At 41.3% G+C, this 18899-nt stretch overlaps 2 protein-coding genes across 3 annotated transcripts in view; one reads left to right on the forward strand and one right to left on the reverse strand.

Moving 5' to 3' along the window:
* KATNA1 (katanin p60 (ATPase containing) subunit A 1) overlaps positions 1 to 9476 on the forward strand; it is a 32345-nt gene extending 22869 nt beyond the window's left edge. The window contains exons 5-10 of one of the 2 annotated variants that reach the window (XM_006891644.1): positions 462 to 567; positions 2027 to 2185; positions 6272 to 6398; positions 6952 to 7086; positions 7671 to 7797; positions 9135 to 9476. In XM_006891644.1, coding sequence (XP_006891706.1) covers positions 462 to 567; positions 2027 to 2185; positions 6272 to 6398; positions 6952 to 7086; positions 7671 to 7797; positions 9135 to 9333 — 853 coding nt within the window. In that variant the 3' untranslated portion in view covers positions 9334 to 9476. The remainder of the gene's footprint in view (positions 1 to 461; positions 568 to 2026; positions 2186 to 6271; positions 6399 to 6951; positions 7087 to 7670; positions 7798 to 9134) is intronic. The other variant, XM_006891645.1, reaches the window with a different exon arrangement.
* A 2161-nt stretch (positions 9477 to 11637) lies between these two features.
* The window catches only part of GINM1 (glycoprotein integral membrane 1), a 27340-nt gene continuing 20078 nt past the window's right edge, over positions 11638 to 18899 (reverse strand). The window contains exons 6-8 of the mRNA XM_006891675.1: positions 18004 to 18134; positions 13425 to 13588; positions 11638 to 11749 (exon numbers count right to left, since the gene is read on the reverse strand). Of these exons, the coding sequence (XP_006891737.1) occupies positions 11638 to 11749; positions 13425 to 13588; positions 18004 to 18134 (407 nt within the window). The remainder of the gene's footprint in view (positions 11750 to 13424; positions 13589 to 18003; positions 18135 to 18899) is intronic.

The following is an 18899-nucleotide window of genomic DNA, read 5'->3' on the forward strand; positions in this document are numbered from 1 at the left end:
TTATACAGTGCACATATTTTTATAATAAAAAGACCATCATATATTGTAATAGATGTACTAGTGACTAGAGTGACTTCAGAGTAATCTCTCTGAGTAGTGGAAAATTGAAGACAAAGATTGTGCTGTCGCCTGGTGGGCATGGTGAGCTCTGTCCAGTGGGTGGGTGCACTCGTGCCAGGGAGCAGCATCGAGAGCTCTCGGGGGGGGCACTGTTAGGTGCTGATTTACAGGATGGTTTGTGGGACCACTAGTTACTCTGCCCGGGAAAAGAGCCATCGTCACCCGTAAAGATTACCGCCTAGGACACCTTGGGAGGTGGTTTAACTCAGTTTTGTCAGGTCACTAGACTTAGCATCTGTCCATAATGGAAAGTCATGGGTTTCTAGTACTTTTCAAGAATGACTATCTAGGGTAAAATGTGTCATCTAATGGGATGTTGATAAAATATATTCATTTTTCAGGGATGATATTGCAGACTTAGTAGAAGCCAAAAAGTTGCTTAAGGAAGCTGTGGTGTTACCTATGTGGATGCCTGAATTCTTTAAAGGCATTAGGAGACCATGGAAAGTAAGTTTATTGATATTTTAACATTGTCAAAATGCATGACAAGTATATTGCTGTAGAGAGCTTGTGTTTTTTTGTATTAGGGCAGGTGGCAAGAAACAGTGGAGGAGATGTAAGAGAATTTTAAAAATACATTGTGAGGGAGCTCTGGTGGCCTAGTGGTAAGACGCTGCACTGCAGTCCCAGAGGTACATGGTTCAAATCCACCAGATGCTCTGCTGGAGAAGGAGGGGGCAGTCTCCTCCTGTACCCGTCAGATCTGATTTGATGGTACATGTAAAAAAATAATACAATAAAAATTTTTTAAAAAAAAGTAAAAACAAAAAAAATACATTGTGTTACTCAGAACTTTGTTTTTAAATAGAATTTTAGGTTAAAGCTGTTACAAGATTCTCAGAGTAAGAAATACAGTGTTGGAAAATTGGATACACAACATATTTAGCATCCACTTCCTCTTGTTGTGTGCAGTTGAGTTGTCTGCAACTCATAGCGACCCTGTGTATAGTAGCTCTGAATGCTGTTCTGTACTGAGCCCCTCTCATTGTCTCTGACACACCTGCTCCCATTACCGTCACTGTGCCTGTCCATCTTCTCTAAGGTCTTTCTCTGCTGTGCTGTCCCTCCACCTTGCATTTGCAAATATGAACTAGATGGCCAGTGCACAAGTACTCCACGTTATGTGTCATGATAAATAACATGTATCGTATGGTTTTGGAAATTGTTTTTAGGAAATTAATAAGAAATGCCCTTTACTTCCAGTTTGAACACACAAATGTGTTTTGGAGGGCTGTGTACCTCAAAGGCTCCAAAGACTATTTCCTTTTGACAGTAGTCTAGGGAGTACTCTTTAAAGTTTGGGGATGATCTGATAAGAGACTGAAGCTAACTCTCAGCAGTCAGTCTGCTTATTAATATTTTCATTCAAAAATACTTTAAATGTTAAATAATCAAGAACCAGAATGTAAACATATTTTAAGTGTGACTCTGTAAAAAAAAAAAAATATATATATATATATTTCTGACCAAAAACACTGTTGTTGTTGTTGTGTACTGTGGAGTCGGAACCCACCCATAGCTGACCCTCTGGCAGGTTTTCACAGGCAGTTAATTGCAAGGGAGGAGATTTCCCATCCTTCTCCCAGAGAGCAGTTGGTGGCCTTGAACCGTGTGCCTTCAAGATTGCAGTGCAACTTTTTGCCACTAGGCAAGCAGTGCTCCCTAAGAGCATTGAGGACCAGATTCTCGGCAGTTTGTTTGTTATGTAATGCTCTCAGCTTTTATCATCCTCTATTTTCACATAATCCTGGTGTTCATAGAGACCTGGTCCTTGTAACCCAATCATGGTTTGTGAGTTGAGTGTATTATGTATAAATGGTTGAAATATGATGCTTAGTAATGGGATATTAATGAGTTAGAACCATGGCAGAGAAATTCTTTGCTTACACTGTTATATTTCTAACAGGGAGTGCTGATGGTTGGCCCACCTGGTACAGGAAAGACCCTCCTTGCTAAAGCAGTGGCTACAGAATGCAAAACAACGTTCTTCAATGTCTCTTCGTCAACCCTGACTTCAAAATACAGAGGAGAGTCTGAGAAGCTTGTTCGTCTTCTCTTTGAAATGGTGAATGTTTGATACAGCACTTAAGATTCTTTATCTATACATATCCCATTTCAGTTCAGAAAATGAGTTGTCACCATCTTCACTGAGTAGAATAGATGGGCTCGATGACGTTTTCGCCTGAAGTCTTTTTTTCCTATACACACTTTGGCCCTGAGTACATGAAATGTAACACTGCACTAACATGGGCAACGGGAATTTCTCCTTGTTCTCTTTCCTCTGGAGGTGGATCCGTCTCTTAGAATTTATGAGTATGTTGACATCATCGGATCTGTATTGCTAATCTGCTGTAGAAATCACAAACTATTCCTGATGTATTTTAGGTCAGGCTTACCTAAATAATGTTCAGTGTTGTCTAATAACAAAAACACCAAAAAGGGAAATTAATTGTGGAATTTGGATCACTGCCACCAATTCGCTACACCAGATACCTTGAGTTTAATGGCCCAGTCTTTGCATTAACTTCTTTCTCTGAATTTAATTTTCTTTCTTCTTCCTCCATAAGTCTCAGTACGGAGGAGGAGAAATGTGATTCAACAGGTCCTGGTCATAGTTGGATTAACCGCATTTTAGACTTCAGATTTGGTTACGCTTCACAGATGACTTTAGTATTGTCAAATTAAAGCAGGAGTTCTGAGGATTGGGTCTGAGTTGTATTATGTACACAGTGACAGAGATTTAGATGTTGGGTTCAAATCCTTACTAGTCCGATTTCAGGTTTGCCATTTTTTTTCCCCTTTGACTTGGTTAATTCATAAATCACGATACAAATTTTAACATAGGTTTTCAAAATCAGTATGCCTGTTGCGTCAGGAAATTATAAAAATAGATTGCTAAAGTTTGAGAATTGGCTTTTAAAGCCAAAGGTGGGTGACGTTAATCCACCCTGCTTTCAATTGTTTTTGGTCAAACATTCTTCTAGGTCCCATAACCCTGATCTGTCCATTTGCTGTACAGAGGTAACTCGTGGTGGCTGTGAACATGAACACTGTGACACTGATGAATTAAATGTGAGAATGGTTACCCATGGTGGACAGTGTTTAGTGGAGCTCCCCAGTCAAAACAAGCTTGGAAACAGGAGTGGCATCAACTTCCGAAATAGCTTGCCTCTGGAAACCCTATGAACCTGGAGAAAGGAAGAAAGTTATACAAGTGTTCAGGTCTTTCATTCATAGGGTTGATGTGAGTGGCCTATGACTCGACAGCACTTAACAGCAACAGCAACAACAGCAAGAAGCTAAATTGACGGGGTGTCAGTCATTCTAGAGCGGCTCTGGCCCTGTGGCCTAGGTTTGGGCAGTGGCCACCTCTGTCACTTTCCCAGCCAAAAATTATGGGCATGTTACTCCCTTTCGTCAGCCTCAGGTGCTTTGTCTGTGAGAGGACAATCCTGATTCTGCCTCTGTCATTTTATCAAGGAAGAATGACCTAATTAATAATACACGGACGTTGCCTAATATGCAGGCTCACTCATGTGAGCTTAATAGGTCTTTATTGTTTCTTTAAAAGTACTTATTTTCTGTTGCAGAAAAATTCCACTTTATTCCTTGAGAGGAAGCCATTTACTAAATCCTAATCCGCGTAGTTTAACTCTCCCAGTGAGAGGGATGAACCGCCCAAACCCACTTCCATGGACGCGATCCTGACTCCTGCCAATGCTTCTGGGGCTGTAAACTTGGTAGAAACAGAACGCCTCATTTTCCCTGGTGGTGGGTTCAAACCGCTGACCTTTCATGGAGTGACACAGCACCCACTGTGCCCCCAGAAATCCCTTGTGAAGGGATTATCAACTATCAACAGGCTTGTTTACCGACTAGTAAGAAGCTGTGTAGCAGTCTTAAAGGCATGTTGTTGTTAGGTGCCATCGAGTCATAGGCAACTCATAGTGACACTGTGAACAAAAGTCCTCAACACTTGTGTGACTTTTGTCCTTTTCCCAGGTTCATAGGGTTTCCGGAGGCAAGCTATTATGAAAGTGGATGCCATTCTTGCTTCCAAGCTTCTTTTAATCTCAAAGGCATATCAATTTTTTTTTTAAATAATTTATTATTTTTTGTGTGTGTACCTCAAATAGAATCTGATTGGCTCAGGAGGCAATTGTCCCTTCTTCCCCAGCAGAGTATCTGGTAGGTTTGAACCATGCACCTCTGGGATTGCAGTACAGCTTCTTGCCACTAGGCCACCAGAGTTCTCTAGGCATATTTGACTCTACCAGCTGCTCCATGCGAGGAGGATGGGAAGTCTCCTCCCATGCAGTTTACTCCCTCGGAAGATGCACTAGACGGTCAGCCCTCAGTCAGTTCCGAATCAACAGCAACCAACCATTGCCCCCGGTTATTGCTTGGGCCAGTCATTAACCATCAGTAGTAAGCAAACCCACACTCATCCTCGAGGGTGCCACCCTGAGTTACTCACTGAAGCAGCGGCTCATCTATGAACAAGTGCTAGCGCTGGAGGTTTCGCCTTTGTGACTTTGGCAAGGGATCATATGTGAAAGCAGCGTGGGTTTTTCCTATTCATCTTCGTGCTCTCTTCTACGTAAGGATTTAACATAAAAAAAGTCTTAAACTTGTTGAAAATTTGTCCAGAATATTTCACAAAATACGATAACAGTCACACAAAATTAGGTAATTTTTGTTGGAGTATTAAAAATTTTCATTTTCAAGTATCTAGTAAAGAGTATATAATTAAAGGGTCTTCCCCCAACCCCACCCCCAGCCACACCGAAAGCTTATTGGAGGACAGCCAAGGACGGGTTGAGTTATGGCGCATCCAGATCTGGCTCCGGCAGAGATCTGTTCCCCAAGGAATCATCCCAAGATTCAGCCGTGGCTGGCAGCCTGGTCCACCTCCGAGTCGCTCACTGTTTACAGGGCCGCCTGCTGTAGACTGGGGCCCCAGTTATGCGCGAACGCATGCTCTTTTTAGAGTCTACCCCACCTGCATTTACAAACCTGAAGATTTGGGTGGCGTGATTCCGTCTCCTTAAGAGGAGGATGACACAGTTGAGTCTGACATGCGGTTTTGTGGACTAATCCTTGTCTAAGAGCTGCCTTTCACAGGATCCAAAAAGTCTTCCCTGTTCCTTGGTTTGAGGAAGAAACAGATTTACAATGTGAAAATAAACTTGGGGCTTATCACCCAGCCATGGAAGGAATGAAGAACTGATGTAGGGCTTCAACATGGTGAACTCTGAAAACAATATGCTCAGTGAAAAAAGAAGCCGGAGATGAAAGGTCCCATGTCTGTGATTTCATTTATAAAATGTCCAGAATAAGCGGACCTGGAGAGCAAGATGGTTGAGTGGTGCTTGCCAGGGGCCAGAGGGAAGGGTATGAAGAAAATGCTCTGAAATGAAATAGTGCTTGTGGTTACATGCTGAAATGGTAAACTTTATATGACTTTTTCCTTTCTAAAAATTTTACTTAAGATATGTGAAATATAAATTTATTATTATTTTAACCATTGTTAAATGTATAATTCAGTGTTGTTAATTATATTCACATTGTACAGCCATCACTATTAAGCAAGTGTTGTTAATTATATTAACATTGTACAGCCATCACTATTAAGCAGAATTTATTTTGAAAAGCAAATTTAGACCATATAAACTGACTTTTCTAATTAATAACTTTAAAAAGTAGGAATATGCAGACATAACAAATCAAAAAAATGAATGGAAATTTAAATAGTATTTCTTGAAAGAAACACATGATTTTACTTAAGGTAATAGTTCTTTAACCCTTCTAACATCTAGAAATATCTCTTCCACCAGTTAGTCATGTTGTTTAAGTGCATAGGATGCCGCTGCTGTATTTCTGTCACTTGTAAATCAGTATGCGAAGTCAGGTATCAGTATGTGAGGTCAGATACATTATTGAGACGGAACCGAGAGCTTGTTGGGTGATGACTGTGTCCTCTCAGGCTGCTATGAGGCTGGATGAGACCTCCTCTTCTCTCTTCTGATGCTGAGATTGTGGCAGAGGGGAGAAGAGCACCAGGTGGCAGACTCCCCGGCCACTTCCTAACTGCTTAACCTGCCACAATACTAAAAGTTTAAAACTAACGTTGCCTTGATTCCTCCTTTAGGCTCGATTTTATTCTCCAGCCACCATATTTATTGATGAGATCGATTCCATCTGTAGTCGCAGAGGGACTTCGGAAGAGCACGAAGCAAGCAGAAGGGTGAAAGCTGAGCTGCTGGTTCAGATGGATGGTACGCCTGGGTACAGGGCTGCACTGCCTGGGGTGGGAGGTGGTGAAGTGCCAGCCCCGGTGAATCAGGCTGTACCCATCATGGAGACGCAGGCTTCAAATAGTGTTTATAGCACCTAGCAAACTGGAGTGGACTGGCAAGCAGTATCCTCTAGGGGTAGTTAGTTGGTTAAGATAGACAGAAATAGATCTACATACGTCGACAGAGGTGCCATGCCAGTGCTAACAGGTATTTATGGTGCACCCGCTGGCATGTGATGAATCTCTTCTTTTCAGCCTTGAAATTTAAGTAAATGCAGGTGTGTTGACTTTAGGGCTATATCTGCTTTTGAAATGAAAGAAAAAAAATTGTTAAATAGTTGAGCAGAGTTGATCTTTTGATTGAATCTGTGGAATCATCTTTTTGCATGTGTAAAAAATCACATTACGAGCTCGGTTTTAAAAAATTTGAAGAGTAATTTATCTTGTGTTGCGTGAAATATTTAATTATCTTAACTGAGCTTTATTTTGTATAATCCGACGTAATTTTTCTTCTCTCCTTCAACTGCTTTTAGGTGTTGGAGGGGCTTCTGAAAATGACGACCCTTCCAAAATGGTGATGGTTCTGGCAGCTACTAATTTTCCCTGGGACATTGATGAGGCTTTGCGACGACGACTTGAGAAAAGAATCTACATTCCATTGCCTTCAGGTAGCTTCACTCAGGAGTAATAAAACTCATGCTACCTCTCAAGCTGTGTTACTTAGAAACATTAACGTCTGGTATTGCCTGATTTTCTTTAAGAGACACATGGTTATCTTTATTGTAGTAAATGGTCTCTGGCCATTTGAGTTTGACTTGATCTAGAGCCTGAAACCCTTTACATTAGGAAACAGAAGATTCAGTGAGTGGAAAGAAAGCTGCTTACATTTTCAAGCAAAACAGTCCTAAGAATTGGGGATAAAAGCCTTTGAAAAGGCCCAAGTAGCAGTGCTGCGTGATGTTGATGTTTTTGGAGGAATTGTGGTGGCACCCGGAGCCAGGGGCTCGCCAGGAGTTGAAATCAGCCAGGCAGTGCAGGGTAGTAGTAAGTGTGTCATTACATTACTGTTATACATTGCCCAGTGCCGTTAACCTGTTCAGACACAGAGCTCTGTTCCCTGAGTTTCCACGACCCGCTCCTCCTCTAGAAAGCCCATCTTTCTCCCCAGGAGCAGCTGAGAGGTTTCAATGGTTGTAGCAGTAAGCCACATAGAAGTCCTTAATAACGCAGTTACATTTTTGTTTCCACTTAGCAAAAGGCAGAGAAGAGCTGCTACGGATAAGTCTTCGTGAGCTGGAATTGGCCGATGATGTGAACCTTGCAAGGATAGCAGAAAACATGGAAGGCTATTCAGGTGCAGACATTACCAATGTGTGCAGGTAGGCACTACTCTGGAAACAGGTTTTTGTGGGTGGCATTTATATTAGATGTTTTTATGCTGATTATGGGTGAAGAATAAAGACCCACGTTGGAGTCAGAGTTTTGGTTTTCAGTATGTTTCAAGGGATTCTGGTGAGACATCATTGGTTCTCTTGTGTCAGTGAAGAGCCAACGTTCCATGGAAAGTTAGTGTAAAGTAGAAAATAATTTTTTTTTGGATAAAAATGCTAACATTGGTACACTTTCTTGTGTAAGAAATGTGATGGAGATTGCCATAGTCTCATCTTCAGTGTGGTCCAATTTTCTTTGTAACTGTTCTGATACTAATATAAAGGACAAAAGGAACATGTCAGGTAGCTGACTCCAGTAGGTTTTGTCCTCGCCTGGGCATGAATTCAGATGTCCTGTTGGTAACAGTGGAATGGGAGCTCTGGTGGTGCCTCAGACTGTCCAGCTACTCTGCAGGGGGTTGGTGGGTGGGAAGTCTCCTCCTGTGGGATTTACCGCCTTGGAGGGTTAGGTGGAGGTCAGTTACGACTCCACAGCACATGTCACGGTTTCCTCATCTCTGACATGAGCATGGCATGCTGGTTTGTCGTGAAGATTAGAGATAACGTGTGTATCTATAAAGCAGTCCTTAACAGGAATGGTGACTCTATTAATCATGAAATTTGATGAAAAGAGGTACTTGAAGCGGAAGGGGCTTTTTTATTTTTTAAGAAGCAGAAACCCATCTGGGTGGTTCTCTAGCTTTCCTTTATAGATGTAGAAATCATGTCATTTTTAGATCACAAGCTCTCCTTATCTCTGGTGCTGCTGCTCTGTTTCATTGGACATTTATAATGAAGTAGAGTCGCTAGCATCCTTCCTGTACCTTTGGGCTGTCATGCTCAGTAGTGGTCATTTCATTAGAACCTTCATTTCATTATGGAAGAAAGCACCTTGGTAGAGGTTTTGTGTCCATTCTTAGGTGCAGTTCTGTGTGTCACAAGGTAGTGTGTGTTTGGTGCCGTCGAGTGGACTGTGACTCTGTGAACTACAGCTGAGACCCTTGTCCTGCCCCATCTGCGCCGTCTCTGTGGGAGCCCACCCTCGCGCGGACACCGCTCATCACAGTAGTGAAGCGGAGGTTCAGCGAGAGGAGATGCGCTGGCACAGATGCGCTGGGAGCCCAGCCCCGGCAGCGGTGAGGACAGCACAGAGGCTGCGCAGGTTTTGTTTCGTGGCACACAGATCGGAGTCTAAATCAGCTTGACAGCATTTAACACATGCCTTGAAAAAAGTTCTGTTCGCAGGTTTGGGGGTTTTTAATCTGTTTCTCTAAATATAAATGTAGGGATGCATCCTTGATGGCAATGAGAAGGCGTATTGAAGGTCTGACCCCAGAGGAGATCCGTAATCTCTCAAGAGAAGAAATGCACATGCCTACGACGATGGAGGATTTTGAAATGGCTTTAAAAAAGGTTTCTAAATCAGTGTCTGCTGCAGACATTGAACGATACGAGAAATGGATATTTGAATTTGGATCATGCTGAATTCTTACATGTCAGCCGTGAGAAGCTGCCTTAAGGTTTTGACAATAAACAAATGTATTTCGTTACATTGAGTGCTATATTTTTTTAAATTTTCCTAGTAAGATTTTTTGTAAAAATTGATTCTGAATAAAGGTGATTTTTAAAAAAATATATACAAACAAATTTGTCTTACTTTAATATTACTTTGTTTCCCTGAACACAAATGTTAGTTATTTAACTATGTACAGAATCCTCTCTTCCACTATCTGCAGCTCTTCCTAGGAAGGAGAATAAGATTGTCCCTCACTCGCTGCGTGCCAGTGGCTGTGGTGAATTCCTGAACCTTTCTGCACAGGCAGCTAAATGGAAGCATGGCCCAGGCCCGGTGTTCCTGCCTGCCTTCCTCAGTGGGAATTGTCTCTCAATGAGAGCGCTGGCAAGTCCTTCATTTTACTGTTGTCTTTAAAGGAAGCAGAAGGTACACAACTTTGCCATGTTTTATTCTAACTATATAAGTGGTCATACTTTATGCATGTATATGCATACTTATATATATCCTTACTTAGTGGTAAGGATCTGGGCTGGCAACCCAATGGTAGGTGGTTCGAATCCTCCATGGGAGATAGATATTTGCTCCCATGTGATTTCCGGTCTCAGAAACTAGCTGAAGGCTTAGCTGTGACTTAATTCCCATTTGGCACTGATGAGTCCTCAGAACAGTCAGCAAATTCAAGTCAGTGGTAGAAACGTTTAGGTAAGATTCGCATTTATGACTACATTTGACACTTTTTGTTAACATTCCACCCATAGGTGAGAAATCACAGCCTTAAGGTTAGTTAAATACTTTGCTGAAGTCCCCAGTTGTTGTTGTGCACCATTGAGTCGGAACCAACCCTTAACTGACCCTCCAGTGGGTTTTCAAAGGCAGTTAATCGCATGGGAGGAGACTGCCCATTCTCCTCCCGTGGAACATCTGTTGGAGATTCAAACCATGTGCCATTGGGAATACAGCACAGCTTCTTGCCATTAGGCCACCAGAGTCCACAGTAGCACTAAAAAAGAATCAGGATAAGAATTGGGTATGCAGGCTATTAGCTGTACTACTCTTCAGTCAGCCTCAGGTTTTCTCAAGGATCTGTAAGCTTGTGCATTAAAATAAGACCTCTTCGGAGGCTCATAAACTTTAGATGTGTGATCAGGAGGGATCAGTCCCTGGATAAAGGCCTGTTTGGGGAAGATCCCCCACGAGATGGACTGAGACGGTGGCCACAGCTGTGACTGAGGGTGGTGCAAGGCCAGGCCGTGCTGCTTGGACGGGGTTGTTACAACTTAACAGCCAACTCAATGGCACCGAACATCATTTGCAGTACTTTAGCAACTTAACAGTGAGGTAGGACATGAAGAAATTAATAAGCGTCTAGTCATTACATTCTTTGGCATTGTTTTCAGTGGTGGCTTCTGACCGGAAACATTTAATGAAACAGAGTTAGATGTATCTCATATGCGGTAAAGAGATGGACAGGGTCACACTGTCAAATAACTGTAATGTTGGCAAGAGTTTAAAAAGACAGTTAATAAAAAGACAGATAAACCCTGCCGTGGGTAAACAGTATGACTCAGAACCCCCAAACCGTGGACACATCCTAATTCCACAGTCAAGTGGACTTGTGAACCGTTCCGAGCCTTGGTTTCAGCTGGTATGAAGAGGTGCTACCTTCTGTGGTTACAGGCAGTGCTCTTAGGTAATTTTAATAACTACTTTTCCCATCAGGTAAGTTTAGAGTGAGAACATGTCAACGTTTCTCTTAAATCCTGGTGTATTCAAAAGAAGTAGTTTTGGTACAAAATACAAATTGCACACTTCAGAGATTTTATACTGAGCCACAAACTTAATACAAAGGCACATACTGGATAAAAAAAAAGTGTTCGGTTCTTAAATGTTTAAATTAGAATTTCATAAAGTGCTTTTCACTAAGTCATATAGTAATCAAGTGGATATCATTTCCCTAACAAAGGCACCTTGGAAAGTTATTGGCACATGGCATTCTACCTTGCCTTTTTCTTTTTCCTTTTTGGTAATTCCAAAGTCTTTCTCCATGTCTTGTCTTCACTTTAACCGTCCTTAACAGTCCATCATCTGAATAGCCCGCTGTCTGAGAATAAGGTGAACCTGTCACTTTAGTGGTCACATCTGAGGAAGTCGTCTTAGGGGTTTTTCACTTGGTCTAGTCTAAGTTGATTCTTAATGATTTAAAGGAAATTACATTCAAGTGACAAATTTGGAGGCAGTAGACTAATTCTGAGTTCATGATTTGAGAAGGTGTTTTAAATAAGTGTTTTGTCTTCGAGGCTTTTTGCTGTTTTCTCAAGATCATCTGGATATAAGTTGATGGCTGTCACTGGTATAACTTTGATTTTATCCAACTGAAGAATTCCTCTGCAATAAAAGATGATCAGTTACTATAAAAATCAAATAGTTCCTCTTCTGACAGTTAGCAAGACTGAGCTACTCTAAAGTTACAAGTAAGGATATATTTGGATTAACACTTTGTGAATCCAAAGTCCATTTTAACAGCTGACTGAGAGACTCTAAAAGTACAAGAGGAAGTACATTAGTTAGTAGGGAAGGAAGGGATAAGCTAAGTACAGCTCTTCAAGGCACACACTAGACTTGTGTGGGGTGGACAAGAAGACTGGGCACACACAGCTTTCTAACGAGAACTTGCCACTCTACTGTGACCTTACACCACATTTCCTTTTCTGTTAGTAAAATACCTGAGCAAAGTGTGTATCTTTAGAGCCATTGAAACTGTTACGGCCCAAGAATCGACATATTGGTCACTGGAATAGAAAAGAGTCCTGTGACAGACGTTTCATGTATGTGGGAGTTTAGTTTATGATAACATTCCAAGTCAGGGGGCAGGAGCTGATAGGATCATGGTGCCTCTATTTGGGGGGGAAAAAATTGGAACTCTAGCTTAACTTGTACCCAAAAGTGATGATAAAAAGTAAGTTTTAAGAAAATACTTTTAGCGCTCTGCTCCCTTCAGCCAAAAACATACTAAAACTGGAATGAGACAAGATCTTATATATGGTTTCTGTGCAAAGATTACATGCAAATTCATGAAGAATTTCATAAAGGTTTTCATAAAGTACAAAAACACGCTCAATGTAATTTTATGATGGGGAAAAAGTCCACTTAAGAAAAATCTGCTGGCATAGCATATAGAGAATGGTACTAATCCAGAGCCCTTTGCCTCTCTGGGGGTTCAAATCCACCAGCTGCTCAAAGCTAGGCAGTATCCTCCTATGTGGTTTACAGTCTGAAAACCTGCTCTAGGAGCAGCTATACGCCAACTGAGCCAGAACTCTTGAGTTCTCCTCAGTACAACCACCATTAATAAAGCATATAGTAAACTGGAAACTGCACTGCTGTCTCAAAGGCATGTGGTTCGAATCCATCAGCTGCTCCACTGGGAGAAGGATGGGCCGTCTCCTGTGCAATTTCCAGTCTCTGAAAATGCACTGGAGGATGGGTCGATTACAACTCAACAGCACACAATAACAATTTCATTTGGGTTTTTATGCTGCACTGGGTGCTGCTGTTCAGTCAGGCAATCCCTATGATACCTGTTTGCTTTTGTTTTCAGGTAAAAACAATGTTACAGTGAATGTCCTCTTATTCTTCTGAAATTACATTCTTTTTTTTAAATTGATACTCTGGGTTGAAAATATATAGTGAAGTCCTCCTATTTTGTTTAGATCTCTGGTCATAGACACTGTATTTCCCATTATAAAAATTCACTATCTTGCCCTATGAGATTGAAGGACAAAGCAGGGTTCCCACCTATTGTACAGGGGGACATTGTAAAGGCATGGAACAGCAACATGCCATGGACGGTTTGTTTCATTTGCATTTGAATCTGTCAATGATCATACAGTATTTGGCAAATATCTTAATTCTGCTGGAAGATGAGCTAGGAACAAAGGCCTTGATTTCCTCTCCCTCTTGTCTTACCCTTTCTAATATTTTCTATTATAAAACACAGTAAATGTAACTCATTTTAATCACTAAAAATGCTATTCTTGTTTGTAAAGTAGGAAATACTTACTTGTATTCACAAACTGGAAAAAGCACCTTTAAGATAGTTATTACCACAGCTGCTCCTGTAATTCCGACCACCATGACATTGAGAAACATAAAGAACACAGGGAAAAGAGAGTTCCAGAACCTGCACAGGTCTTTCCTGAACTTTTCCATCCACTGACACATGACCTGAGAAAAGAAGTTCTGATTAGATCTGCCGAGTTTCATTTGTGCTCTAAGAATAACTAAAAATAAAAGTCCTGATTTTGAGGCATGGGAATATTCTCTTCCTTGATGGGAGGAGACATGAGTGTCTACATCTGTCAAAAATGCATCAACTATATTTACATTACAGTTTTCAAAGTGACTTAGAATTTTAACAATTATTGTCCTAATAATACAGACACAGAAATGTCACTATCCTTAAAAAATATAATGTTGGCTAATTAAACAAAACAAAAATTAACTGCTCTTTGACAAAAGAACTGAGTCACATACTGCTTCCCACTGTTGGGGGGCAGGGGCAAAGAGAAGGAAGAGAAAGTCAAACAGGTTAGTTGCCTTCAGAAGAGATGGCAAGTTCATTGTGTACAAAACACATTTCTGTCCTTGAGAGGGTGAGAGGAGGCACTGAGGGGCATGGTCCAGGAAGACAGCCTGTTCGTGAGCTGACGTGCTCTGAGGGAGGCAATCCAGGCAGCAAAACAGTCTAGGTATCTAGAACAACCTCGAATTCTGACCTTAGTGACACTTCTTTAAGTGTAATCTCTGGAGTCTTTTGAAATAATCAGTTGTGGCTCATTCAACTGGAAACTATTTGAGCTAAGGGGCTCATTATTTGATGGCACAGTACATTTATATACAGTACTCATTTTACTTTTTTCTTTACTCCCTCCACCCATCAAACTGTATGGCTCTGTGATTTCTCACCTGGCCACCCTTACCCCTCTGCTCCTACCCTTTACCCCCCTGGACCACTTACACCTTTTACTAATTATCCTTCTATTTTTACAATAATGGTCCTATGCAGTATTTGTCCTTATGAGACTAAATTCACTCAGAATAATGTTCTCCAGTCTCTCTCAAGTTATGTAATATTTTTTCTAAATTGTTGCTCTGAGTGCTGCATAGTATTCCATCATGTGAATGTACCATAATTTCTCAGTCCATTCGATTGCAGTTGGATATCTGCACTGTTTTCATGTTCTTGTGATGGTGAATAACGCTTCTATGAGCAATGGCGTACAAATCTCCATTTGTGTACTCTGATATTCCTAGCAGTGGATAGCTGGGTCATATGGGATTTCAGTGTTCAGTTTTTTGAGGAAATGCCAAATTGCCTTCCAGGGTGGCTATACCATTTTACAATCCCACCAACAGTGTATAAGAGTTCTAATCTCTCCATGTCCTCTCCAACATTTACTGCTTACTGTCCTGTTAAACTTTGCCACTGCTATCGCACTGTGGTTTTGATTTGCAACTCTCTCACTACCAGTGATTTTTCTATTTATTTATGTCTTTCATTGTTTCTCAAAGAAGTGTTTTGTAGTTTTCTTTGTAAAGGTTTTTTTGTGTCTCTAATTAGGTTTATTCCTAAGTATCCCAACAAAGCAAGGAAACACTGCATGGTTCAAAATTGGGAAGGGAGTACGCCAGGGATGTGTCCTGTCTCCATAGCTTTTTAATCTATAATATGCAGAACAGATTATCTGGGAGGCTGGCCTCTATGAGGAGAAATGTGGCATCAGGACAGGAGGTAGACTCATCAACAATCTGTGTTATGCAGATTACACAACCCTGCTTGCTGAAGCTGAGGAGGACCTGAAACATTTGCTGCAGAGTGTCAAGGCCTGCAGCCTTCAATACAGATTGAAGCTCAATATCAAGAAAACAAAGATTGTCACCACTGGGCCGATTGACAGCATCGTGATGGATGGTGAAGAGATTGTAAACAGCTTTAGTTTATTTGGCTCATGGCCCCAGCAGCCAGGAAATTAAAATACACTGTGTTGGGAAAGTCGGCTGTTACAGACCTCTCCAAAGTACTGAAGAACAGTGATGTCAGTCTGAAGACTAAGGTGCACCTGATACAGGCCACGGTCTTTGCAATCACATGCTGTATCAGAGAGCTGGACAATGACTAGGGAGGATAGAAGGAGAATTGATGCCTTTGAGCTGTGGTGTTGAAGAAAGTATTGAATATACCATAGACTGCTATGAGAATGAACAGGTTCACCCTAGAGAGGGTTAAACCAGGCTGCTCCTTGGAGGCAAGGTTTCTGAAGTTTTGTCTGACTTTGGACATGTTGCAAGGAGGGACCAGTCTTTGAAGAGGAACATCATGCTTGGGAGGTTGGAGGAACAGCTCAGGAAAGGAAGGACCTTGATGAGATGGGTTGATTCAGTGACTGGTGTAATGGGGGTAGATGTATCAGAGACAGTAAGATTGGTACAGGATAGAGCCGAGTTTAGGGCTGTTGTACATACGGTCGCTATGAGTCACAGGTGACTCAATGGCACATAACAATTATAAATGATACAGCTTTGTTTTTCTGTATTATTGTAGAGGAATTTCACAGACTTACAGAAATCTTGTATCCTGCCACTGTACTAAATTGGTCCACTAGCTCCAACAGTCTTTTTGTTGAGTACTTTGGGGGGGGGTGTTTCTGGGTACACTATTGCCTGCAGAGCATTAAAAGGGACGTGGGGGCACAGGGCCATAAGTGTCTCTCTGAAAGGTCTGAGGGAGTGAGAATAGCACAGCCCCTCACAGGCCCAGAGCAGAAAGCAGATAAAGAGCCCATCGCCCAGCCCCGTGGTGCCTCTAGACCCACACTAGCAGCAAAGGCTTCATTTATTCATAGTTGACTCACAGACTCACAGTTGTGGTACTGAGAATGGGGTTTGTTGCAGACCCAGGGTCCCAAAGAATAGAATAATTTTATAATAAAGAGACAAACAGCCAGGAATGAGATAGAGCAGAGAGTGTAAAACGGGGCCAACAGTTCTCGACCTTGAGCCAAGCTTCTCTGAGTATTTTTATAGAAAAACAAGGAAGTACAAAACAAAGGATAAGGCCAAGTTCCTCTTTATGTTAATCTCAAGAGAGAGGGATTCATTTGATAAAAACTAAGAACAATGTTGACTCCTAGGGAACGCCCTAGTGTCACAAGGTGACCTTCAGCTTGTATTAAGCCTCCCTCATTTCCAGATACAGCATTTGGTGTTCGGCTTCCCTCAGGGGTTTATTAGGGAAGTAAGTTGGAGAGCTGGGGAAGGCAAAGAATATCACCCAATGTGAATCCAAGGTTTAGCCCAAAAGTCCCAAGGCACAACTCCTCAATTAGTCCAGGCTCTGGTGTCAGTTCAGCAAGCAGCCTTTCCATCATCAAAAGCAAGAATAGCAAAACCCTTCAACTGTGGCCTTTATACCAAGACTCCTCTGGTTACAGCTTGCCAGTTTCTCCACAGCAATGTCAGTCTCTCCACCACCATCACCAGGGTCTTGCTCCTGTCTCCCTTAAGTCTTGCTGCTCAGTGTGGGAAGCACTCTCTCATATCCTAATCCTACAGCTATTGATTTGCAAGATCATGTGTCTGCAGTTAAGGTAGCTGGAGTCCAGAAGGAACCAACTATAATGGCTAAAAAAGGCCAACTTTTATGCTAAGATCACAGCTATCATATATCATCTGCATATGACAGTTTAATCGCCTCTTTGCCAATCTAGATGCCACTTATTTTCTTCGCTTGTCCTACTGCCCTAGAAAGTACTTCTAATACAATATTGAATAGGAGTGGTGACAGTGGGCATCCTTGTCTGGTCCCTACTTGCAAACAGAATATTTTTAGTCTTTCTCCATTGAGAATATTGGCTCTTGGTTTTGTGTATATACTTTTCACAATGTTGAGAAAATTACCTTCTATTCTGATTTTGCTGAGTGTTTTAATCAAGAAAGGGTATTATTGGATTTTGTCAAAGGTATTTTCTCCATCAATTACTAGGGTCTTGTCATTCTTGTTATTTGCTTTGTTAATATGATGAATTACGATTATGCTGATTGTTTTTATGTTGAACCATCCTTGCGTACCTATTATGTACCTCAATTGGTGATAATGAATTTATTTTTTCTGTAGGGATTCTATTGGCCAGGATTTTGTTAAGGAATTCTGCATCTATATTCATGAGAGGTTGGTCTGTAGTTTTCCTTTTTGGTAATATCTTTGCCTGGTTTTGGTACTAGGGTTATGCTTGCTTTCATAGATTGACTCTGGGAGTGTTCTTTCATTTTCTATTTTTTTAAATAATTTATGGAGACTTGGTGACAGATCTTTTCTGAATGTTTGGTAGAATTCAGCCATGAAGCCAGCTAGTGCAAATCTTTTCTGTGGGGGTCTTTTTACGACCTGCTCAATCTGTGATGGGACTGTTCAAGTGTTCTACATCTGTCCATGGCAACGTTGGTAAGGCATGAGTTTCAAAGAGTTTGTTTGAATTTCCTCTCAGTTTTCAAATTTATCAGAGCATAGCTTTTCATAGTATTCTGATAATTCTATTTAATGTCATCTGCTTCTTAAAGATAACACCAAACACCTGGTTTACCTTATATGAAGATGGAGGCTCTGCTCTGAGAGGAGTTTCGGGTAGTTTGCCAGGTAAAGCATCCTCTTCGATGGTGGTTTCCACATTCCTTATGAGGTACTGACTGGTGGTCTGCAGTGCACCCACATTTTCTACCAAGGAGGAAGAAAAGCATTACTGTTATGCTAGGATATGCTGGCATCTCTCGTACTCATCCTAAGATTACATACCAGTAATATTTAGAATAGTAAGAACAGACATCATACTATGGAGAAAAGTAAAACATATTTTTTTATTCCCTGACTTAAATGCCATAAGGGCACATCATTTAACAATTCTACAAATTATATGAATCCAAAGTCCACTTTAACCAAATTGGTTTAGAGACTGGAGAGGTCCAAGATGATGTGCCTTCTCACTAGACTGCAACCTTAAACTATGTTTCCCTTTGCTACTAAAATAGATGATCAGAGACTCTATCTTGGGATAGGAAACAAGCTGATATCAAAGGTTTTACAAACATTCACAGTAATAAAGCCTGTGTACTGCCCAGGAATAGACAAATGATCACAGGCGCAGAGATGGACATGGTTTAGCTCTGGTGGCATATACCATAGAGTTGCAATGCTAACCCAAAGACTGCGTATGGACTGTAGTTCAAATCCACCAGTGGCTCCATGGGAGAAAGATGGGAAGTCTCCTACGATTCTATTTACAGCCTTAGAAACCTGAAGGTAAGTCACGTTAGTTGGAACCAATTCAGTGGTAATGAGATTTCTGGGTCAATAGTAGTTACGATTTTTATCACATTGTTGTTGTTGTTATGTGCCATCAAGTCCCTTGCGACTCATAGTGAACCTATGTACAAGAGCCCTAAACTCTGCTCTGTCCTGTGCCAATTGCACTGTCTCTGAAAC

The sequence above is a fragment of the Elephantulus edwardii genome, unplaced genomic scaffold, assembly GCF_000299155.1.
Source record: "Elephantulus edwardii isolate Elephantulus edwardi_28Jun2011 unplaced genomic scaffold, EleEdw1.0 scaffold00102, whole genome shotgun sequence".
NCBI lineage: Eukaryota > Metazoa > Chordata > Mammalia > Macroscelidea > Macroscelididae > Elephantulus > Elephantulus edwardii.